At 42.2% G+C, this 26,442-nt stretch overlaps 1 protein-coding gene across 7 annotated transcripts in view; it reads right to left on the reverse strand.

Annotated features, from left to right (window-relative positions):
* The window catches only part of ERC1 (ELKS/RAB6-interacting/CAST family member 1), a 545,338-nt gene that overhangs the window by 221,188 nt on the left and 297,708 nt on the right, over positions 1-26,442 (reverse strand). For all 7 annotated transcript variants that reach the window (XM_077827362.1, XM_077827360.1, XM_077827359.1 and 4 more), the window contains one exon: positions 8,317-8,448. In XM_077827362.1, coding sequence (XP_077683488.1) covers positions 8,317-8,448 — 132 coding nt within the window. The remainder of the gene's footprint in view (positions 1-8,316; positions 8,449-26,442) is intronic.

The following is a 26,442-nucleotide window of genomic DNA, read 5'->3' on the forward strand; positions in this document are numbered from 1 at the left end:
AAAAAATCAATAGCTGAAATAGGCAGATCTTCATTTTACAATTTCACCTTTAAAGTAGTACTTAGTGTCAGTGAATGCAATGAGTAATACTAAATGAGCAGTATAGTAATAATAATTAAATAACTGCCTTGACTTATTTTGTTTAGGAGAACCCATCCTCAACATACAGGATTCTGAAGACTATCCACCTTCAAGATCACTATCATTTTCTACAGTTTCAGAGTTATCTGCCAATGAGAGTGTTTCACTCACATCATGTAGGTCACACAGCCACAGTATATCACCTGTAGCAAAAAGAAAAAAAAATCTCCATCATCCAGAAACAACCAAAGATAAGTTTGTGATAAGAACCAGCAGATTACAAAAAGAGGTAATTGATGAAAAAGTTACCCGGTTTGTTTATGCTACAAACTTTCCATATGATTGAGAACCCACACTTCATTAACATGGTTCTGTCATTAAGACCAGGATACAGTCCACCCAACAGAGCAGATGTGGCAGACAAATTGCTGGATAAAGTGTATGAAAGAGAAATTGAGCAGTGCGCAAGAGGTCTAGAAGGTGAAATTGTTAACCTGAGTCTTGATGGGTGGAGCAATGTCCACAATGATCCTGTTGTATGTGCTTGTGTAACAACAGAAGAAAGAAATGTTTTCCTTACAGAAACTATTGATACATCAGGAAACGTACACACAGCAGAAAACTTACAAGTAGTAGCAGTAAAAGCTATAATAAACTGTGAAAAAAAATTCAAATGTCTAGTACGCAGCTTGGTCACAGAGAATGCTGCAAACGTATCCAAGATGAGAAGGAATTTAGCAGAGAGTGAAGAGAGTCCCAAGCTAATAACATAAGGTTGCAGTGCTCACTTGATGCACCTTGTAGACAAAGACTTCAGTGTTCCAGAAATAACAGCTAATGTTGTTGAAATTGCAAAATACTTCCATAACAACCACTTTGCAGCAGCTGCTCTGAAAAAAGTGGGAGGAACCAAGCTAACTTTCCCACAAGACATGCAATGGAACTCAGTAGTGGACTGGTTTGAGCACTAGATCAAGCACTGGCCTAATCTGATGACAGTTTGTGAACAAAATCATGAAAAAAACAGATGGCACTGTCACAGCCAAAGTTCTTAACACTGGGCTTAAGAGAAATGTTGAACACATGCTGAGTACCCTGAAGCCTATTTCTGTAGCCTTGAACAAACTGCAGGGAAATAGCTGTTTTATTGCTGATGCTGTAGAAATTTGGAAGGAACTGAGTGAGATCTTAAAAAGAGAAATATGCAATGACAGAGTTAAATTACAAGCATTAAAAAAATGAATGGGACAAGCACTATCTCCAACTCACTTTCTTGCAAATATTCTCAATACTCGGTACCAGGGTCAAACCTTAATTGCTGAAGAAGAGAAGCTGGCTAGGACATGGACATCCAGCAATCATCCCTCCATAATGCCAACTATAAACTTCAGAGCTAAGGGTGAACCATTCAAGAAATAGATGTTTGCTGATGTTTTAAAGAAAGTCACACCAGTGAACTGGTGGAAGTCAATTAAGCATTTGGATTCAGAGACTGTTGAAGTGATAATCTCACTTTTAACAGCAGTAGCTTCTTCTGCCAATGTAGAAAGAATATTTTCTTCCTTTGGACTAATTCATTCCAAATTGAGAAATCATTTGGGACCTGAAAAAGCACGAAAGCTTGTTTTTCTTTTCCAGATTATGAACAAACAGGAAAATGAGGATGAAAATAACTGAGTTAGCTGCAGAAGCCAATATTTTAGATTTCTCATGTTGACCTGGCTGACATAGTCTATTTAATTTTTGTTTTTTATATTTCATTTAACTATTTTAGTTAAAAACAATTTTAACAAAAAAAAACCACTGGTTTTAAAAAACGTGAATGTTTAACTGAATTCAAAAATTCGTATGCTTGTTTTGTTAAAATATTATATGTTTGCTGTTGAAGAAAAAAATCCAGAATACATAATGTTGTTGTTTTAGTTAAATAAAACAATTTAAATGTCTGTCTGGTGATGTTCTCCTCATACAGCATGGCAAGAAAATCCTCCAAATATTAATGATTAACCTGTTGAATTGGAGATATTTATTAAGTCATTGGGAGGTAAACTATCTGCTTCAATTACCTTTGGTAAATGAAATAACCAATCATTCATTTTCTGATATAGCTGTAAAACTAATATGAAAAGTTTTCAAAATAAATCACTTTAAAAATGTATAATGTGTACCTTCTAAAAATGAAACCTACATCTATCTCTGAGTTGTGAAGAATATGTATTACGAATGCACTTTTATGAAGAAATCCATGATAAAATCAAATCTTCCTGACTAATGATTTAAATCAAATCCACCCTGGCTCTATCCTGCAGGACTTTATGAATAGAGCCCTGCAAATCCGTGGGTATCCACTTTATATCCGTGGACGATTTTTGCTGATAGCCACTTGGATGCAGATTCAAATTTTGTAACTGCGCAAGGCTCTGATGGTGAGATCCAGGCAAGAAGCTGTGAGGAACTGCAGCATGGACTCTCCAACTGTTCCAAACTAATACCTAATAATTGGACCATATTTCCTCTCTCATTGGAGGGAAGGTATGTAATCTCTTTTCGCCAAGGTTGTGAGGTTAGCAAGACTCCTGATTCTGGCATATGGAAAAAGATCAGATCTGTCTTGAAATCTTCCCGCATTACTCTGATCCATTATCAGGACCTCAAACTTCTGAATTATCCTATTACTCAGAATGGTGAAACCATCATTCAGTCTCTTTCTGTTTCCCACTCAGTCAGTCTGCTGTCAGATTGAGTTTTCTTATCTAAGCAGGAGTGGCAGTGATGGAATCAAAAGTCTGATTTACACCCAACTGTTCTGGTGTGTGTAAGGTTTGTATGGTTTGGGACCATTGTCTAGGCACCAAGTCTGAGAATTCTGTATTCCTGAGCAGGTTAATGGAGTGCATAATTCTTGCAAAGTAAGTATAACTTTTACTTACAGGGCATTTAGAAATATCTACAGTGAGCACTACTGTACAGCAGAGAGGCACAGCACACAAGATGGCAGAGAGTATGGCTAGACAGGACTGGGGGTTAACACAATAGTATTAAAGAGAAGGGGGAGGGATGTATGTAAATGAGGTTTCCTCATACCTTGAACCATTTAAAGCCAAAATGGTTGGCCTTATGCACTGTTTCATTTAATAGCTTCAGGCAGGCAGTGAGTTGCAGAATGGTAGAAAATAAGATGAGCAGAATAGAGGGAAGAAAAAGCATGCAATTAAAAGCAAATTAAAATCAGTATGGTCAACATTAACATTTTAAAAAACCAAAAACATACATCACACTTTTTCCAATCTAATGCTGACACTAATGTATTATCATAGTTGCAACACATAAAAGAACTGTCATTAATTTTCAAAACAAAAACAGAATCCAGACTTGTAAAACTCAACTTTCAGAGAGAGATTTTTTCATAATTTATATAAACCTCCACAGAATTGGAAACAGTGAGGACATTTTTAAAGTGAAGGAGGGAATGTGAGAAGGTTAAACAGCTGAAAGGAAATGCCATTCCCACCTTAGAACAATGGCTACTTGCCATCCCTCCCCATTACCCAACTGCATTTAATAAATACTGAAGCAAAACACTGTCAGGTAAAATAGGACAGGGCCGTTGACTTGGTGCTATGCAAAGTCACTGAGTGACAAGGTTGGTTTTCTCTTAACACTGTCTGCGAGTAAGATAGCATTAGTTAAGGTCCCCACAGTTCGCAACCTTGCTGGAAATAAAACACTGCTGTGATATATGATTCTGCTGGGGATGTTGGTCTTCTCTCCCATTCCTGCCACTTCCCACTCCTCTCTCTCCCCCTTTTTCTTGTTTTAAACAGCAGTGCATTCAACTCTTCTCTTCTCTTTCAAGTTGCTGTCATCTACTGTCCATCCAACTCCTCCCAATCAACCCTCCTCTGCTTCCAGCTCCAGCCTCTCTCTCTTCCTCTTCTCTCAGTCTCCCACATGTCCTCAGTCACTAATTTCCTTGTTAGTGGAAATGACCCATCCAACCCCTTGGCTGCACATTTCTTCACCTTCATGTCTTCATTTGACCTGCTGCCCTAGTTCAACTCTCCCATTCACCAAAATAGGTGTTCATTTGAGTTTTTCACCAAGCACTGCACTCTCTGTTGCTGAGTTCCCCCTCTCCAGCCATCACCTGGTCTCTTTTAGCATTGCCCGCCAGCAACCCCCATCATGCCTTCAAGTTCATCAGCCTTGATGGCTTCTCATTTGCTCAGCTCCCTCTTCACTTGATATAGTTGTTGATTCTCTCCATGCTTCTCTTTCCTTCACCCTTCTGCCCCTCTCTCCTATTTGTTAAGTTCTCTCCACCATCTCTCAGCCCTGACTCACTCCCAACTTTTGCTTCCTCCGCTCCTGCTCTTGTGCTGCAGAGCATCTCTGGTGGAATTCCTTTGACCAGACTGACGTCCTCTACTAAAAATCCATTTTCCCCTCTTTCAGTACTGACATCTTCCTAACTAAACAACTCTACTTCCCCAACTTAAATGAATCCACACTTGCAATCCCAACTGCCTTTTTGCCACCTTTGACTTAGTTCTCAAACCCTTCACTTCTCTCTTGGATTACTTTGAAGAGGAAAATTATAAAACTACGTGACCGTCTCCCCTCGGCTTGCCTTTCCTTCCTTTCCTACTTTTCTCTCTTTCTTCCCTTTCATAGTTGCAGAAGTTTCTCATCTGCTCTCCTCCTGTAACCCCTCCCCAATGACCCCATTCCACCTCCAGATCTCCCTAATGCCCACTGTCATCCCCTTGCCCTTAACCTCTCTTTCTCCTCTTACTCTTTCTCCTCACAATGAAATCACACTTCAGTCTCTCCAATCTTAAAAAATGCACCACTGACCCCACTTGTCTCTCCAACTGCTGCCCCATCTCCCTTTCATCTGTAAGGTCACTGAATGTTCTGTTTACAATTGCTATCTGGCATTTCTCTCTTCAATTCCATTCTAGACCCTCTCTGATCCTGCTTCCACCCTGACACTCCACTGAAACTGCTCTTGCCAAGGTCTCTAGTGACCTCTTCCTAGCCAAACTCAGAACCAGTATTCCATCCACATCCTCTTTGAATTGTCAGCTGCACTGACACTGACTATGCTCTTCTTGAAATCTCGTCTTCCCTTGGATTCTGTGAGTTTGTCCTCTCCTAGGTCTCCTCCTAACTCTCTAATCTCTCCTTCAGCATGTCCTTCAGACAATCCTACTCATTCCCCCCCAAGTTTTCTGTGGGGGTTCCACAGAGATCTCCTTTTGTCCCTCTACAACTCACTTTTGGGTAGTCTCATTCGCAAACACAAATACAACTACAGTCTCTACGCTGACAACTCATAGATCTAACTCTAATGTAGACCTCTCTCCTTCTGTCCAAATTAAAATCTTGGCTTCTCTCTGACATCTCATGGATGTCTAGCCATCAGCTCCAACTCAACATGGCTAACACAGAGCTCTTAATTTCCCTGCCTCTCTACCTCCTCTCTCATTTACTATGTACACCACCACTATCCTGCCTTTTACTAATGCCAGCAATCTGAGTGTCTTCTTCAATGTAGACTCACTCCAGGTCCTCAGATTCCCCTATGTCTAAATCTCACAGATTCTTTCTGTATAACATAGCTAAGGAACAGCCTTCCTCTCCATCCACCGAGTTACAACTCTTATGCCAGCTCTCATCATCTAGTGTCTCAATTACTACATCATCATTCTCACTGACCTTGATAAATGGAATTGCATCCTTCCCCCCACAAATACCCATTATGAATGCTGCCACAAAATCATTTTCCTAGTCCACTGCTTTCATCACAGAATCATAGAAATGGAACGGACCTTGAGACATCATTTAGTCGAGTCCCCTGCACTCAGGGCAGCAATAAGTATTATCTAGACCATCCCTGAAAGGTATTTATCTAACCTGCTCTTAAAATTCTACAATGATGGAGATTCCACAACCTCCCTAGGCAATTTATTCCAGTGCTCAACCACTCTGACAGTTAGGAAGTTTTTCCTAATGTCTAACCTAAACTTCCCTTGCTGCAATTTAAGCCTATTGCTTCTTGTCCTATCCTCAGAGGTTAAGGAGAACAATTTTTCTGCCGCCTCCTTTTAACAACCTTTTATGTACTTGAAAACTGTTATCATATCCCCCCCTCAATCTTCTCTTCTCCAGACTAAACAAATCCAGGTTTTTCAATCTTCCCTCATAGGTCATGTTTTCTAGACCTTTAATAATTTTTGTTGCTCTTCTCTGGACTTTCTCCAATTTGTCCACATCTTTCCTGAAATGTGACGCCAAGAACTGGACACACTACTCCAGTTGAGGCCTAATCAGCGTGGAGTAGAGCAGAAGAATTACTTCTCATGTTTTGCTTACAACAGTCCTGTTAATACATTCCAGAATGATGTTTGCTTTTCTTTTTGCAACAGTGTTACACTGTTGACTCATATTTAGCTTGTGATCCACTACAACCCCCAGATTCCTTTCTGCAGTATTTCTTCCTAGGCAATCATTTCCCATTTTGTATGTGTGCAACTGATTGTTCCTTCCTAAGTGGAGTACTTTGCATTTGTCCTTATTGAATTTCATCCTATTTACTTCAGACCATTTCTCCAGTTTGTCTGGATTATCCTGAATTTGAATCCTATCCTCCAAAGCATTTGCAACCCCTCTCAGCTTGGTATCGTCTGCAAACTTTATAAGTGTACTCTCTATGCCATTATCTAAATCATCAATGAAAATATTTAATAGAACCAGACCCAGAACTGATCCCTGCGGGACCCCATTAGATATGTCCTTCCAGCTTGACTGTGAGCCACTAATTACTACTCTCTGGGAACACTTTTCCAATCAGTTATGCACCCACCTTATAATAGCTCCATCTAGGTTATATTTCCCTCATTTGTTTATGAGAATGTCATGCAAGACAGTATCAAAAGCCTTACTAAACTCAAGATATACCACATCTACTGCTTACCACTCTCCTCAAGGCTTGTTACCCTGTCAAAGAAAACTATTAGGTTGGTTTGACACAATTTGTTCTTGACAAATCCATGCTGACTCTTACTTATCAGCTTATTATCTTCTACGTGTTAGCAAACTGATTGCTTAATTGTTTGCTCCGTTATCTTTCTGGGTACTGAAGTTAAGCTGACTGGTCTGTAATTTCCTGTGTTATACTGCCAATCTATAAAAAGGGAAATAAGGACATTTGCCCTTTCTAGTCCTCTGGAATCTCTCCCATCTACCATGACTTTTCAAAGATAATTGCTAATGACTCAGATATCTCCTCAGTCAGCTCCTTGAATATTCTACGATGTATTTCATCAAGCTGTGGTGACTTGAAGACATGTGTACACAACCATGTCACCCTTCACTTTGCATCCCTCCCATGGATTCCCCCCTTCTCAACTGCATGAAATATAAGAGACTTGTCTTCTCTTTCAAGACCCTTCATGGCCTATCCCCACCCTACCTATCATCTTTCATACCAAGATGTCGACTCCCACCCGACTCCGGCCCACGACAGCAGTCTCTATCATCCATTTGTTATATTTTCAATCAAACACCTTCATGTTTTCTCCCATGCTGCCCCTCGTGATTGGGAGGAGCTCCCCATAATCATCTACAAAACTAACACATACTCTTCCTTCAAAATCCTCCTTACAACTCCTTTTCCATTTTGCCTACAAAAAAACTTGACAATGGGTAAGATGCTGGTGTGCTGAGACCATTGCCCATCATGCTGACCACTAATGTATCATTGTTCCTTTGTACTCCTCATTCATTGTCCCTTGTCCTACACTTAGATTGTAAGCTCTTTATGACAGGAACCATCCTTTTCTTCTGTGTCTGTACAGCACCTAGCACAGTGGTGTCTTGTGTCTATGTCTAGTGTTCCTATGTAATAAGGTAATACAAGTTAATAATAATACAGCATATATAGTACAGTGTGTGTGAACATGTTAACACAGGAATATATATTCGATGTATACACGTCAGAGAGAAATGTCACACAAACCTCTCTTTTAAAGCACAGAACACCACACACTCATATTTAGTTTCAGGAAAGGACAGAAATGGACTCCATTAGTTAATGTCTGCACAGTGCTTTAGGATCTCCTGATGGCAAGGTACTATTCAAGGGCAAAGAATGATTACTACTACTTTATTGTCAGGCTGTACCTCTTACGTGCCCAACAGCAACACCAGTGACTGTATAAGATTGCAGACCTGTTTCTCAGCATTAGTCCTGGCTGATTCCTCTTGTGCTAGCACCATTTCCCGCTCTGCAGTTATCTGCACACTCTCTCTCAGCGCCTCCTCCAATTCTTCAATCCGATCATCCTTTTTACGCAGGTTATCCTGGAAAATGATGGGAGACCAGGTGAAGTAGACTAATTTGGAAATAAGAATCAGAGCCCATTAACAACCAAGTGCTGTGCCAACTAAACAGCTGCTCTCCCTCCCAGGGTGCAATTCCACATCAAAATATCTTCGCAAAAAAGGAAGGAAAGATGAAGTGAAGGAAGGAGGAGGAGGAATTGATAATACAGTGAAGGAAAAATCTAGCAAAGCAAGACAGATGTGCTTGCCTCTGCAACTGTGGTACCACAATCCTTTCAGATCAGACAGCACAGGTATGAGAGGGTTGTTTGTAAAGAAAAGGTTAGTGTGCAGTTCCAAGGAAGCTTAATAGCCAGCAGTGGTGGGAAAATAGCAGGCATTTGGATTCCCTCATGCACTCTCACAGGCAGTTGTGGTAGAAGGGAAACATAGCACTGCAGTTTTGCAATTCACCATGTCCAGATGGAAAAAAATATTTTATTTTCTGAAGCAAATGTTAACCTAACAAGAAAACAGGACAGACGTCTGTACAGTTTCAGCCAAGTCTAGCTTCAGTTTTTCATCAAATACTGTTGCATGAAAAACCCACTTGAAGTTCTGGTGGGAAGTCCAGTTTGGATTTCAGGCATCTGAAGTGTAATATCCCCATATACTTCATTCTTTGATTAAGAATATCTTCACAGCTGCAAGTTTAGGTGTCCTGCATATATTCAAAGGCCACTGAAGTGCACTACAGGGTCAGGAGGAAATATCAAAAACTACTGTTTACACACACAATGTAATTTGGAAAAAGTAGTACCAAGGGAACTAAACTCCAGTTTTTACCAAGAGAATCTGCTCATAAGAGATATTTCTGACAGTAAACGCACATCCCTGACTTTGCAATGATGGCTTGGCCACAAGATTGAAAAACAAGCCACTTTAGGCTGGTCAGGATACTTTGATTTCTTGAAGTGTAGCAGCCGCTGATTTAAAAATCACCAACTAAAACAAGCAAGCTGGGGACACATTCCACGCATCTCTGGTGTTGCAGGCTATGTTAGCTCACACAGTAATCACCAGCATTAGAGATCTGATTTTACAGTAACCACAAGAACGTCAGACTCGCTGCAGCAGTAGGCCTTGTAATGGAGGGATCATACTCTCTCATTCATATGAACATCTTGCTTCTCACTTCCCACTTGCTATTTGATAAGTAGCTGAAATGAGGGAAGAAGCAGTGGCAAATCTATGCCTTTGTTTTCCGTCCTTTCAGATCTTGGTGTTGAAATCCTGCCACTGTTTCTCTGGAAGTATTTTACAACACACAAAGTGTGAAGAATAACAATTGATTCTGAAGAGGTTTGGAAAGAGGTTTGGTTCTGAATCTGCCATTCTGATAATGTTACTAGAGTTTAAAGAACGATCTTATTCCTAGATGCCCATCCCATCTCCAAGGAACTGGGCTGTGTCCCCCACAAGAGCTGAGCAGTGCAGATTGATGCTGGTTCTCTCTCAAGCTTGTCACTTCTAATCATCCTGTTCCAATACAGCTGTATATCAGCCTGCCAAGAGAGCTGTGCAGATCTCTAGCACCAGTGCCAAGTGGAGACAATCCAATGGGACTTGTCCAGCCAGTAGGGCAGGCTACAACATGTGGCTGGCTTTCAAAAGGGAATTCAAGATACTTTCCTATAGTGCTTGTTGTTCAAAGAAGAATGTAAATGAAATGGATTTACAGGGGGGCAATGGCCAGTTCAGTTACAACAGAGTTTCCCACAAAACTAATGGACAGGTTTTCACATTAAAAACTTATGCTGCATGAGTAAGATTTCACCCCTTGTTGAGTCCTTTTGATGCACCGAGAAAATCTTCCAATGTTCTCAAAACTACTAATTAGTCAACTCAAAGTCTTCCCCTCAAAAAAGAATGAAGTTGTAAGTCCCAAAAAAAATCTCATCATAGAGTGTTAATTCTGCCAGACTTGAAAGATGTTTATTAGCTTTTTTACATTACGTCAATGTTGTTGACTACTCTCTTTCAAATCTTCTCCCTGGTTAGGCTGTAGAGTTTGGGACTGTCCATTCCATTTCACTGCACAGGATCTGGTAAGGCCCATCTAAACAGCTGTGTGCAACTGGAAAGTGGTTTATAAGAAGGAAGTTGGAATATAAAGTTAAATCTACACATACACGCTCTTCTGTGGCCAGGCAAACATTTAAGAGCTCCAGGTACCCAGCCTAGTAAATTGCTCCATTCAGAAAAGTAAACTTTGGAGGACAGAAATAAGAGCTATTGGTGATGCCAGAACAGACTGGAACAGTGCTATGGTACTTGCATGTGAAAATATTTGCCGCTGTGTCTACTTGGAAACTGCTATTTGAAATAAATGTGAGAAAGATATTTTGCATATTAATGTTATCAGCAAAATCTCTACAGCATGTGTTTAATTACTTTCCCTAAAATGTCACTCAGACATACAAGCATCCTCTGAAAACATTTATGCAAATGTTGGAGTGCTAGGCAATACTGGAAAATGCAGTGTGCATTCATGCAAACAACTGTCAATAAATCACCCTCTTCACCTCAACATATAAGCCACCTAGAGTCTAGTCAGTAAGTGGAGTTTAGTTATAACTTTGTTCTTCCAGTTTCTCAGACAAACGGGCTGAGAAAAGTCATGGGAATTTCCTCTAACTCATAGTCACTCCACATGAGCCTTCTCACCTGTCCCTATAAAACGATGTCAATGTCAGAAATGAGTAGCAGAGCCTGACAAACCCACACAGCACTGGTATTCCAAAGCATAGCACAGTGAGTTTTTGTTAGACCACAGCATCAATTATTCTGTTCCTTGCTCCTTGGTCTATCAAAATTTTTTTTGGTTTGAGTTGTTTCTAGATGTAAAACATGGAACTGGAGAGAAGAAAAAAAAGCAGTTCTGTAGTAAGTAGCAAACCCAAGTGATAGATGGGGCCCTTTATGGGGGGGGGGGGATCTCTCTTGCAGGTTTTCTGTTTTGCACCTAGATATCACAAAGATTGGGCAATTTATAAAAACCTAAGAGAGAAATCTCCAACCTTCACCAGAGAGCTACATGCAAACAGAGGAGAAAAAAGTCATCTTGTGTGAGTTTCTGAGTTTCATGATAGTTGATATATGGGGGTCACAAATAGATTTAGACATTGCCCTTGAAGAAGGAAGAAATAAGAATGTTTTTCACTTTCAAAGTGGATCTGAGTTGAATGGTGAGTGACATTAGCTTTTTGGTGCTTTGATGACAAACTTGAGTAATATTCAGTAGTTCAGCAAAGTGACAAATGGATACAAATCAACATTTTTGTCCTCTGCAGAAACATCTACCACCTCAGTATTCTGCACCATGCTAACAATACTAACAGAACAGTTATAAAATGGTAGAGCAAACTGCAACATACAGAAATTATATGTAAAATGTTCCCCAAGGCCATCCTTACAGAAAGAAAAGGTGGGTTGAGAAAAAGACAGAGATGGGAGCAGGCCTTTCGGAAGGTCAGGTTCCCAATTCAAGGGTCACAGTCTTAGGCTGAACCCCATTGTGGGTTGTTTTTATTTTTGCTTTCTATTTACATAAAAAATTTACTTTCAGTAACCCTAGGGGGAAAAGATATTACTGACTGCAACTGTCTTTTTCCTACTGAATCACTCCACTGATTTATGGTGTCCTTGTGGAAAAAATATCAATTTTTAATTCTACGGATGTCCTAGGAAACTCAAGATATATTTCTACCAGCCATGCATCAAACAGCAGTCGTATATAGGAGCAGAATTGTCACAACATTACAACATGATCGGAAGAAAGACCAATACACCTCTTTGGATGAAGGAAATCAGATACAGGGCATGGCTCAATGTAGTAGAAGAAAAACAACAATCACATGATTTTTCAGATGCTCATACATCAGACGAGTTAACTGATTCACTGGAGTAGTGAATTGGAGTGGGAAAAAAACTGTCTGGTAAATGCATTCACTACATTTTGATATTGATGGCAAAACTGCAGGTACATAAAATAAAAACAATAAATTGTCAGTGCCTCTCCCTGAATTATACAATGCATCATTTGGCATTTTGACCTGCAATAAGCTGAAGTCCTGAGAGTTTTTGCAGATTGACAATAGTTTCTGCCTAACTCTAAGAACACCATTCAGAAAATGCTGTTAAAATTATGATGAGAAATTCCTTCAAAGTGTCAGTGCACGTGCATGCACACACATATAAAATAAATAGGAAAATGTTTGAAATTAAAAGTATAAAAATAAAGGACCCATAATTTAAAATGCTTGACAGGAGAAGTTAATGAAACATGGAAAGAAGAGAACAGCCACTACTGCACTACTCAGAACAAAATCTCTACAACCACCTACCTCAGTGAGACAGAAAGCGGGGGGAGGGGGAGAGGACAAACATCCCCCCGCACCACTGTCAGATAGTATATGTCTGTAAAATGTCATGCCAAAGCATGTGATGGGAAACGTGTTTTTATCACCAAGAATGAATTACACAGAAGCTGACACACATGTTAAGCATTGCTAAAAAACCCACAGTGGGCAATGTGGATGGAATAAATACAGATGAAACTAATTCCATTGCTGGAAAACAACTGAACTAAGTTTGTGAACTTAAAGAACCAGCACAGAAAAGCAGCAAGAATTACACACAAAACTGTAGACCTCTAATGGCTTGCACACTGATTAACAACAGGCAACCATATCTAGTTCCAGAAGAGTATAAAGCCCCACCAGTGGGTCTGAGATCAGAGAAACATCAATGAAGTCAAAGTCCCTTTTGGGGTAAAATTACATCAAACAGAAGTAATCCTAGTAGCAAAATACAACTACATCTAAATGCTTCTCCCTAAAATACATATAAATTGAAAAATACCAGGAATTTACAAACTGCAAAAGAATAGGCATACTAGAAAGACAAACTAATTGTATACATAATCCAGTCACAATACCGTTTGGCCATGGCACAACTAATGTGAGCCAATTAATTCTTTTAGAGTTCAAGGGGAAAAAAACAACACTGAGAATAAAATTAAAATTAACTCAAGCACAACTTTATTCTTCACATTCCCAGAATTTATTCACCCTGTTTTGATAACTCATTTGGAAAATTCTTAACAAAACCCATGGAAGGATGCACATTACTACTGCAGCCTCAAGGATCGTGGCGACTAAGTTTCAAAGTATTATGCAAGGAATCTCCAACAATTGACTTGGAAATCCGCAGAGTCAACCTTTGACTCCGTCAGAGTTTGTGTCCTTAGGTATCTTCTGTGATATGACTCAAAGTTGTGACAATTTTTAAAAAGACTATCTGTGAAAACGAATCAGCCATACTCAACATCAAGAGCAGTCTAAAGCACAGAGAGGTTGTACGTAACCATGGAGAAGGATCCTGACCAATACTAACTGAAATAACAGATCTATTATAAAATTCTGTACTCCTCACATGCCTTGCTTCCCTCTCTGGATTAGCCTGAAAGTGGATTTCATTGCACCTTAGAAACTGGAAGAAAAAAGAAAGAAAAGAAAGAAAGAGAGGTAGCTGTAGATAAGTGTTAAACAGAAGGCCCAGAATCAAAGTAAAAGGAAGAACAGGTTAAGACTAGTAGAAATTGGCAGTTTCTCTCTCGTATAGCTACCATGCCCTAGACACTTCTTTCCTGTTAGTTTAAGTTTGGTGTCCCGAACTTGAATCAGAATGGTACATTGATATTATAAAGGTATTTCTCACGAGTAAAAGCCTAGACAGACTAAAATTTCATGCCAATACGAACATCCAGGTTTACCATTTAGTAGTTCGTACAGGGTGCCAACAGCTTTAACATTTCACTTCAGTTGATGCAAATTACCACTTCTGTATTTGTTAAAGCCAACAGGGGCCCTGATTCTGTACCACCACACTGGGTCACTGCCTCACCTATTGACTGACAGCCATTGCTGAGATTGCAGCTGGTAACAATGCTCTGAAATGAGCAAATAAGGCTTCCGTAATTGTGTTTTTGTGGGGGATAAGTGAGGGTAGACTACTGTAAACAGATTTCTTCTCCCATATATCAGAAGTGTGACTCAGACTCCTAAATTCCTGTGGGTTTAAGGCAAAAGCAGCAACAGATGTAACTAACAGCACTTCAAAATATTAACAAGAACCTTGAACACAAAAGTGACTTCCCTGATGACCCCCCCACCCTTCTGAACTCTGCTTCCTGACGTCAGTCCTGTCATCATCATTGTACTAATATAGCACAGTAGTTGTAAGACACACCTTCTTCTGCCCCACTTCCAATCCAAACATTCAGTAAGAAAGAGCAGTCAAAGAAACAGGCATGGAAAAATGTCTAAAAAAGTTCATTCCCATCCTCCCTTACTTAAATTAAAAATAAAAATACTTATTGGTACAGTAATTCTACAGAAGTGTTTACACAGTAATTAAACGGCTGAATTTACCGAATCTCTTCGTTTCTCAGCTACAGAAGATTATTTCAAAGGGTTTCACATTAATCACCCCAGACAAGCAGTCTCCTCCCCCTTCAACACTCCATGTCTTTTTCTGAATCTTCACTATAGTAGAGTAGCAGATTTATTTGTTAAGACTGAAGAGCTGCTTCCTTTAGAGCAAGCACCACTTACCAGATAGGACTAACATGTTAGAAGAATATTAATGCTAACCTCTGTTCATTTTCCTTAATGTAAAGAGACAGTAATTCCTTATTACCTTTACCCTATGCATTCCTCCTCCTCCCTCTCCCACCCCAGTAAAAGTTCATTAAAATCATTTGACATGTCAGAATTCAATTACCAACAACCCTCATGCGTGCTGGGGGGAAAAAAAACAACTGAAGACAGATGTATCAATGAAGCCAATTTCAAGAAAAGCAACTGTTTTGGGTGCAGACAGGATTCTGTTACACACCAGATTTTTTTTTATTATTCTAAGGAAATGTTTTTTCTTAAACAGTAAAAGATGTCCTTTCTTCTCTCAACTCTTTTTTCAGTCAGTGCACAGATCAACTATTAAAAACTGAAGTCATGACAAGAGATGCATTTGATTCTAAAAATAAAAACCACATACATGTATACAGTCATACATAGTGTGTAAAATAATGAACATTAGATCAAACAGTATCAAGACTTTTTTTGGTTTGGTTTACTACATAATAACTAGGTATCATGCCTCTGGTCAATAGTTTAGTAACCATGAGCATAATTATAAGATGAAATAGCTTTTTCTTCAAAAATGATAGGCAGACATTTACATTAATTAAACAAGATGGGATACAATAATATAGGATAATTAGATTGTGAGTTTCTTGAATTGCTTTGGTAGAGAAATCCTGCTTCTCCATAACTGAAAGGGTTCTGATAACATTTTAGTTAAGATTTGTTTTCTCAGGCGCTGATCCAAAGCCCATTCAAGTCAATGAGCATCTTTCCATTAACTTGAATGGGCTTTGGATCAGGTCTCTAGCTCTTCCCTGGCAGTTTATGTCTGACACCAAGGTCCATCTATTGTTCTTGATATAGAACTCAAAGATGTTCCTGATCTTCAGTGCCACGGCTGCCTGCTTTGGAGGCAATATTAGAATCTCAAATAAATTAGGACCAATTGTTCAGGAAGAAAACGAATGATTTATAGGTGCTGCATTGCTCAGTTGATTTACTCATGCAGAATACCAACCTGTATATGAACTGTGGACCTGAGCACAACACTGAGAAGGCAGAGTTAAAAATTGGATTTTTAGATATTAGAATAATGAAAAGTCCTGAAAATGACCCAGAAGATGGACAGGACCAACAGAAGACACTAAGAAGGTTTTCTTTTTGGTCATTCATGGTGAATTTCCCAGACTATTTGGAGAGAAAGTTTCTTTTAAAGACATTTTCAGCTGTATGACCACCAGATTATGTAACGTATATAGATGTCTTCACCTGGGCTATCAAGATTACATCAGTATGGACAAAAGAAAATCTCTTGTAATTCTGAAAACATTCCCTTTCTGCACTACACTTAGGTGGACTGGATTAAGAGGAGAAAGAAAAATGTTTATTTTCCGCCTCACGTGATCGTACACTCCCGTTGATCCAAATGGTCTGAGGGATATCTGAAAGTTTTGGATAACGGGGAGTTCAGATAAATTAAAGTGATTTTAACTAACATAGGACAACATGGAGACACACTGTGGATTCAGGTAAATAGAATTTTTGGATAAGGGGAATTTGGATAGTTTGAATAAAAGAGTTACTAACCAGTTCAGAAACCGCTGCTCTTCAAGATGTGTTGCACATGTCCATTCCAGTTTTGGATTTGTGTGCCTAGAGCAAGGACATCAGATACTTTTTCTCTCAGCGGTACTCAGTGGGACATTTGAGGGTCCCCTTGCTGCTATATGCCTCTGCGTGCAGATACAAAGGACAGAGATACCCCTAGACTCCTTCAGTTCCTTCTTGCCAGAGTTCCCATGTAGAGGGCAAAGAAGGTAGGTTCTGGAATGGACATGTGCAACACATCTTGAGGAACAACAGTTACTGAATAGTTTAGTAATTGTTTTTTCTTCTTCGAGTGATTGCTCATGTGCATTCCATTCTTGGTGACTCACAAGCCATAAGAACAGGAGATGTGATCATAGCCTATTTCAATAAAGACTGGAGAACAACTTGTCCAACTCTAGCATTGTCACTGCAGTCTTGAGCCACAGCATAGCGGGAGGAAAATGCGTGGACTGAGGACCACATTGCTGCTCTACAAATGTCCGCAACTGGAATGTGTGCCAGAAAAGCTAATGAGGCCAATTGCAACCTTGTCAAATGAGCTGCAACTCTGCTAGGCGGAGTGACATTAGCCAGATCATAGCACATGTGTATACAGGAGGCATTCCAGGAAGAAATTCTCTGAGTAGAGACTAATTGTCCTTTTATTCTGTCTGCCACTGCTACAAACAGCTAGGAGGATTTACGGAAGTGCCTGGTTCTGTCCAGGTAGAATGCTAGAACTCTTCTGACATCCAAGGTTTGCAAATGCTCTTCTTCCCTGCTTGAATATGGCTTTGGTAGGATACGGGAAAATAAACTGGCTGATTGATGTGGAAAGATGACACCATCTTTGGGATGAACTTTGGATAAGGACACAGGTAAACCTTGTCCTTAAAAAGTTTGTATGTGGAGGCCCAAACATTGAGGAATGCAGCTCCCCTATTCTTGTGACTGAGATAATGGCCACCAAAAATGCCACCTTCATTGATATATGCAGCAGAGAGCAGGTAGCCAGTGGTTCAAACGGGGAACCCATAAGACTTGATGATACTAAGTTCAGATCCCACAGGGGAACAGAATATTGTACTTGAGGGTATAATTTGACTAAGCCTTTCAAAAACCTTATGAACATGTCATTGGAGGAAAAAGTGATTGTCCACTTTAGGGAGGAATGTTGAAACAGCTGTCAGATGTACTCTGACTGAACGACCAACCAACTCTTGGTGTTTCAGCTACGATAAGTAGTCCAGGATATGTTGAACTGAAGAATGGACAGAGACACCCCATACTAGCGAGACCACATGGAAAAATGTCTCAATTTAGAGAGGTAATTAGCTCTTGTAGAAGGCCCTCTTCTATTTAGCAGGATCTCTTGAACCTCTTTTGAGCAAGACTGCTCTCTAGTATCCAGCCATGGCGCATCCTTGCAGTTAAATGAAGGGACCATGATCTTGGGAAATTAGGTCCAAGTCTAGGGGACGTGAAACTGGAGGTTTCACTGACAGTGCCAGGAGAGTTGACAACCAGTGTTGATGGGCCTATGGTGGGGCTACAAGTATGACTCTGGCGTGGTACTGTCTTATCTTCAATAATGCTGTGTGAATGAGCAGGATTGGTGGAAAAGGACAGAGGAGTCAGCCTGATCATGACAGTAAAAACACATCTGTCATGTGACCCCATAGGGAACAGAACTGCCAACAATTTCTGTTGGACTTTGTTGCAAACAGGTCTCCTTGAGGAAACCCCCACTGCTGGAAGATGTATCTGGCCACATCTGGACGAAGAGACCACTGGTGGGACTCAAACGATTTGCTCAGATGATCTGCTAGATCATTTTGTACCCCCAGCAGGCAAAATGCTTCTAAATCTATTGAGTTGGCAGCGCTTCCAGAGTAGAGTCTTCTCTTGACAGAGTGGAGAAGAACAGGCTCCCTGCTGCTTGTTGAGATATAACATTGCCACCATGTTGTCTTGTGAGGACTAACAGGCTGCTTCCCCTGACCTGCAATAGAACTACTCAGTACAGCAGTCTGACAGCGTTCAGTTCTCTGACATTGATATGTAAGTCTAAGTCTTCTGAAGCCATAGACCCTGAATCTGTAGAGAACCCAGGTGGGCTCCCCATCCTAGAGCAGACGCATCTGTCATTAGTGTGAGCATCAGCTGCAGGTGGGCAAATGGAATATCTATACATACACTGGCTGGATTTGTCCACCAATCTAGGGAGGTGTGGACATGGGAGGGCACTCCCACCACCAAGTCTAGCTGATCGTGATTTGGTGAGTAGACTGATGCCAGCCAGCCATTCAGAGTAGTCTTGTGTCTTGGATCACATAGGTGCAAGAGGTCACATGTCCCAAAAGCCTCTAACAGTTTTGTGCTGTTGTGACCAGGTGAGAGTTCAAACATATAACAATTGATCACATTGCCTAGAACCTGGAGTCCGGAAGAAAGATCCTGGTTTGAAATGAGTCCAGTATAGCACTTATAAACCCTATCTTCTGGACCAGGGAGAGGAGAGTATTTTTCTGTGTTATAGTTCCAAGAAATTCAACAATTGAATGGATCAGGACAACACTGCTCTGTGCTTCCAGTTTGGATTGGAACAAGTCAGTTGTCCAGACAGGGGTAAACCTCAACTCCCAATCTTCGGAGGAATGCAGCTACTACTGCCATAACTTAAGTAAAGACTCCAGAAACTGATGACAGGCTGATTTTGATTTACCTGAAATTGGAGGTATTTCCTGTGAGCTTGACTGAATGCCACATGGAAGTAGGCATCCTTTAAGTCGAGGGCAGCATACCAGTCTCCAGAGAGAGAACAACAAGCTAGGGTGACCATCCAGACCTTTACCTTTTTCAAGAACCTATTGAGTTGACACACATTTAAGATTGGTCTGAGACCCCTCTGCCCCGCTCCTTTGCTGTTGGGATTAGGAAATAGCAGGAATAAAACTCCTTAGACTATGAGGAGACTGTTCTATGGCTCCCAACCAAAGAAGAGATTGCTCCTCTTAGATGAGGAGCTCCTTGTGAGAGAGGTCCCGAAGGAGGATGGGAAGGGAGAGTGTGAAGGAGGGGCAGAAGCAAACTGGAGAGTATGTCCCACGTCCACAGTGCTCAAAAACCCATTGGTTTGAAGTAATTTGGGACCAAGCACTGTGGAGGTGGGACAGATAGCTTGCGAAGGTGAGGACGTTTCGGTCTGGAGACATGGAGACTGGTATGGTAAGCTCAACCAGCACATCAAAATGACTAATATGTATTTCCCAGGTGTTGTCAAGGGCACAGAGCTGGAGTCAAAATAGCAGGAGGGGGAGGCCTACACATATAACCCTTGGATCTCTTTTTTGAAAGGTCCTGTCAAGGAGGTAGAGGAGAATATTGGTGCATCTTCTGGGACTGATAGTGCTTTCTGACTGGGGCAGGTTTGTACAAGCCTAAGAACTCCCAGGTGGCTCTAGAGTTCTTAGGAAGAGCTTGATTTCTGTCTGGCCCAAGAATAGAGAAGGAACCTCAATCAGCAAGTCCTGTATAGTATTCTGGACATCTTAGGGAAGGCTACAACCAGGATGATCTGAACGTGGCAACCATGGAAGCCCTGGTTCTAGCTGCTGAATCTGCTGCATCAAGCCCCACTTGCAGTGATGTTCTCACGACTAGTCTGCCCTCATTGACCAGGGAAGAGAACTCCCTGCCTCAAGTTCTCTGAAGCAGCTCTCTGAACTTCTCCATGGAACCCCATACATTAATATCGTACCAACCCAGCAGAGCCTGTTGGTTAACAATACACAGTTGCAAACCTCCATCAAATAAATCTTCCTAACAAATAAATCCAGCTTCTCAGCATCTTTTGATTTGGAGGTGGCAGCCTGGTTCCCATGTTGCTCTCTCATTAGCTGCTGTCCTGGTGGTGGGTGAGTATCATAAAGATACTCAATACCTCGGAGAGTACATAGTATTTTCTTTCTGCCCTTTTTGAGTTGGGAGGCAATGAAGATAGGGTCTGCCATAGAGCCTTTATAGGCTCTACTACTGCCTCATTAACTGGCAGAGCCACCCTGGAGGAACCCTCAGATAAGCTGTCAACCAGGTGATGTGAGGACTTCCTGATGTCCTTGACTTGCATGCCCATGTCCGCAGACACTCTTGTTAACTACTCCTGATCAACTTTTAAATCATCAGAAAGGGGTGAAGTTGTCCCAGATGAAACAGCTTAATCTGCAGAGGATGAAGAGGAAGCCAAGACTGGAGGGGCTAAAAACTCTTTTACTGGCTGCTGTTCTAGCTTTAGGACCTGTTCTTGATGCTCAGTATTAGGCCTGGTACCAGACTCTGCCCTTCTAGATGAGGACACTAGGTACGTCTACACAGACAAGAAAAATCCACAGCTGGCCCATAGCTCAGGCTGCGAGGCTGTTTCATTGCTGTGTAGAATTCCAGGCTCAGGCTGGAGCCCAGACTCTAGGACCCTGTGGTGCTGAGGGATCTGACTCCTATAGTGATGAAAATGCCAGCACTAAAAGTAGAGCAGATTTTTTGCCACTGCAAATGCCTCCAGGGTAGTCAATACTGAGATGGTATCCCGTTGCGGTACCAAAGATGATAACAGTGCCACTGCCAGCATTGGGTTCAATGGTGCTCTTGGTGGCACTGAAGCCAATGGTGGCACAGATTTGAAGAAGTACTACTTAGGTTTCATGTGCACTCTATTTAACTCCTTCTCACCTCTCTTACCAGACTGAGAGGATGGAGATCTTCCCCTGGCCAGGGCGACCAGCAGCAGCCATTTCAGCCTAGCCTCCCTATCCTTCTTGATTCTAGTCCTGACCCTGCAAATCTAGCACTGGTCTTTTACATGTGCTTCACTCAAGCACTTCAGACAGCTATTGTGCAGGTCGCTCACTGACACAGACCTTGAGTACATGGCTTGAACCCTGGTGACTGGGACATGCCTCAGTACCACAAGCAGAAACCTCTAAAAATGGGCAAAACAAGAAGTCTGAAAAAAAGTTGTTTAAAGAAAAAATGGTTACTCACCTTCTCGTAACTATTGTTCTTCGAGATGTGTTGTTCATGTCCATTCCAATCAGGTGTGTGCGTGCACATGCATGGTAGCTGGAAGATTTTTCCCTAGCAGCATCGGTCAGGTTGGCCTGGGCGCCCCCTGGAGTTGTGCCTTCATGGTGCTCAGTATAGAGCCCTGCTGACCCACCACCGCCTCAGTTCCTTCTTGCCGGTTACTCAGACAGAGGGGTTGGAGAGTGGGTATTGGAATGGACATGAACAACACATTTCAAAGAACAACAGTTACGAGAAGGTGAGTAACTGTTTTTTCTTTTTTGAGTGCTTGTTCAATTCCAATCAGGTGACTCATAAGCCTAAATTCAGGAGGTGGGGTCGGAGTCTTCCACTGATTGGAGCACTGCTCGTCTGAAGGCCGCATCATCTCTGACCTGCTGGGAAATCGCATAGTGTGTGGTGAAAGTGTCAATGGAGGACCACGTCGCTGCTCTGCATATGTGCCAGGAATGCTGTTGATGAAGCCTGCGCCCTGGTAGAGTACGCAGTGATTTGGGGTGCGGGAACCCCCGCCAGGTTTTAGCACTCACGAATGCAGGACATGATCCACGACGAAATGCGTTGTGATGACACTGGCTGACCTTTCAGTCTGTCCGCCACTGCCATGAATAACTGGAGCGATTTTCTGAATGGCTTTGCTCTCTCCATGTAAAAGGCTAGCACCCTGTGGACATCCAGAGAGTGAAGTCTCTGCTCCTTGCCGGTGGAATGCAGCTTAGGGTAGAATACTGGGAGGAAGATGTCCTGGTTGATGTGTAAGGAGGCTCCGATGTTAAGGCCTTGAGCTCAGACACCCTCCTGCCCAAGGTTATCACTACCAGGAATGCCACCTTATAAGAGAGGTAGAGCAGGGAGCATGTTGCCAACAGTTCAAAGGGCGGTCCCATGAGTCTAGAGAGGACCAGGTTGAGGTCCCAGGTAGGGACCAGCTGACGGACGCTCGGGTACAGCCTGTCGAGCCTTTTTAAAAATCGGCTTACCACAGGGTTAGCAAACACCAAGCGGCCCCCTGCACCCAGATGGAAGGCCAATATTGTGGCTAAGTGCACTCTTATTGAGGACAACAAAAGCCCCTGCTGCTTCAGATGAAGGAGGTAGTCCAGAATGAGCGACACTGAGGCTAGTGTCGGGCATGAATGGTGCTGCGCCGACCAGACTGAAAATCTCTTCCACTTGGCAAGGTAGGTGGCTCTAGTAGAGGGTTTCCTGCTGCCAAGGAAGACTAGTCGAATCTGATCTGAACAGAAAAGCTCCATCGGGTTCAATCATGGAGCTTCCATGCCACGAGGTGAAGTGACATGATGTTGAAGATGACCATGATCTTGCATCAGAAGGTCTGGGAGGAGTGAAAGGGTGACCGGGGCTTTCACGGACATGTCTAGGAGAGATGTGTACCAGTGCTGATGGGGCCAGGTTGGTACTATCAATATGACCTGAGCTTGTCCCCTCTGGATCTTGAGTACCACCTTGTGAATGAGCAGTATGGGCGTAAAGGAGATGGCCTCCCCATGGAAGGAGGAATGCATCTGCTCTGGAGCCTGGGCTGTGATTCTGCAAGGATCGGAACCGCTGGTACTTCCTGTTGTGTCACATGGCAAATAGGTCTATCTGGGGAAAGCCCCACCTCTGGAAGATTGAAAATGCGACGTCCGGGTGAAGGGACCACTCGTGGACTTGAAATGACCTGCTGAGGTGATCCACTGCTGTGCCAGGTAAGGATACTGTCCCGAGTTGATGTGGACCATCCGCTCCTACTCCTTTGAGACCGATAGGAGCCTGACTCTGACTCTGAGGTGTCTGAAAATGATGACCATGGGGGAGCGGTATTTCTAGGCACCATGCTTTTGTGTCGAGGGCTCAGGGATCGTCATGATTGGGTGTGCTCCGATGCTGGGGAGTGGCGCAGTGGGGTCTGAGATCGGTGGGCCATCATAGCGGGCTTTCCCCTTGAAGGAGCCTGGGGAGCGACCGGTGCCAGTGACTTATCCTGTCTGGGAGGAGAGAACGGTGTTGTGAGGTGACGCAGTTCTTGGGATGCCTCAAACGCCTCCGGTGTCGAAGGGAGGTGCAGCTCAAGGCTTGGTCTCGGCAAGCAAGCGGGGACCAGACTCAATCACCCCTCTACATGGGCAGGAGTTGGCGTGACCATCACTGGTGGAGCAGCACTAGTGTGGCTGACTTGGGTCTAACAGTGGCAGGCTACTTAGGTCTATAAGGGAGAGAGCAACCCCTCTCCGACCTCTTCTTCTGGGACAGTGCCCAGTGAAGCTGGGACAGTGCCATGAGTCCTTATCATTACCCGGCACCAGTGCCCGTGCTGACGGTGTCAGAACACTCCACACCGAGGAGGAGGTACTTGGCGCAGGGTCTGTCAACCCAGGGTCGGGCTGGGGGCGGAGTGCTGCCTCCATCAACAGGACTTTCAGGCGCTGCTCTCTATCTTTTGAAGTCCTGGGCCGAAAGGTCTTACAAATGGCTCAATGATCCTTCTGATGGCCTTCTCCTAAGCCATCCTTCTGATGGCCTTCTCACGAGGTTGAGGATCGCTTCTGGGCATACACTTGCCACAGGTTTTGAAGCCTGGAGACCCCGCATGCCCCAGCGTCAGGAGCGTAGGAGGGGATTACCCCCCAAAGGAAACTTATCTAACACTAATGAACTACTAGCTATTAAAGAACAATGGAGAACAATATAAGAACACTGCTAAATGCGCTTGTCGAGACAAGAGCATAGGGAAGTTCCAGCTAACCATCACTGGCGGTAAGAAGGAACTGAGGGGGTGCAGGTCAGCAGGGCTCTTTATTCACTGCCATGTGACTCCAGGGGGCATCCAGGCCAACCTGACGGATGCTGCTAGGGAAAAATCTTCCGCCTACCATGCACGTACACACCTGATTGGAATTGACATGAACAAGCACTTGAAGAACTAAAACTTATTAACTGTACTAATCACCAGACTAACTATATTATATATGCTATTATACACCAAAGCTGAGAAAACTGTTCTGATATTAAACAGGGTTTGAATGACCATCGAGGGAGGTAAGAAGGAATTAAGGTGGGCAAGGGGCAGCTCGGCCTTTTATACCTTCATGCAGTGGTGCATGGTAGTGGGGGAATTCGGCTGCTCAATGGGTACTGCTGAGGAAAAAGTTTCTGATGGCCATACGGTGGGCCCACAGACATGAAGAGTAGCATATATACGCAAAATCACTTGACGAAGAATATATTATATTTTTTACGTGGCAAATTTACATCGTCCATTATTGGAGGAAGATCTTGGTTGATCTCGGTCCTGAAAAGTTGGGTAAAATACTTCCTGCCTCCAGAAGAACAAAAGAGCTAGCAGGGTTGTTTACAGGTTGGGATGCACACCCACAGCTAAGTATAAGGGTCATTCATCCATCCCCGACTAAAGTGCGGGATTGAGAAAAATAGGTTGTTTCATCTGGATGAATCCATGAGAACTTTCTCTAAGGGATTCTTCAAATAACACCATCTATTTTGAAAAGGACATGAGTGCCCCCATATGAGAGAGAGCGAGAAAGATACAGTGTGTGTGTGAGAGAGACCTTACATTTCCTTGTTTTTTTTTTCTTTTAGTGCATATGCTTTGGACCATGGTAAAATTACACAGGACATTACCATATATAGCCAATTTGAGCATTAAATCAAAACTTTCTTTTAAAAGAAAACTTTTATTTATATATTAATATTTTTCCCTAAGACATTGAGAGCACCTGCTCCATGTGCTGGAATTACAATCTTTTGGAACTGAAAATGGCTGAAGCTAAGATGGAGAGATCACTTGAGAATACAGGAAAATTTATCTGGTATTTACCTAATACCAATATTCATTTTTAAAAAATGTTTCCTACCTTTTCTTTTGAAAGGTGATATTGAATAAATGCACAATGAAAACATTACTGTAAGATATACATTTAACAAATTTCTTCCTCTTGGTTAGAAGTTTTCTTAAAAATCTAGAATCCCATTTCTTTAAGGAATTATCTTAGATTCGGACCTTTTTGGTCAAGTGATTTTTTTCTTAGGACAAGATTTCTGACTCCACTTCTGGGAAGTATGGTAATCTGACAAACTTCTACAGAAAAGGCTTCATTGAAAGATGATAACCCTCCAGGTCCCCATCAGATTTCAACATTCCAATGAGATATCACCACCTCAGGACTCAGAAGGCCTTGTTTAGGGAATGATAGCTGTGTGAGGATTTATGAGGAATTTGATGAGGGGAGATGTAGGGCTTGAGATGGGATGGGCACAAATGGAAGACAGTGCTATCACACACCATGTCCTCATACAGAACTGTGAGCATGCACAACCCTGCTCTCCTAAGCTCCCTACTCAGAGCCTGTTGTCTCCATGCACCAACAGTCTCAATTCTCAAAACATTCACCAACCCAGGGGAGAGCTACTCTGGGGATGGAAGAGACACTGGGACAATTCAGGCTGTGTACAGAAGGGTGTCATGATGGCGGAGTGGGGTAGGTGAGTAACTGATTCTACAGAAAAGTCATAATGGAAGGATGGCAGCATAGCTGGGTGTATTAGGGGGTTTGGAAGACAAACGGTCTTTGCAGTGGGACAGACTGGATAATAATCCATGTGAGCTATGAACACAGATATTTAATCGCAC

Source organism: Eretmochelys imbricata, chromosome 1 (assembly GCF_965152235.1).
Source record: "Eretmochelys imbricata isolate rEreImb1 chromosome 1, rEreImb1.hap1, whole genome shotgun sequence".
NCBI classification, from domain to species: domain Eukaryota; kingdom Metazoa; phylum Chordata; order Testudines; family Cheloniidae; genus Eretmochelys; species Eretmochelys imbricata.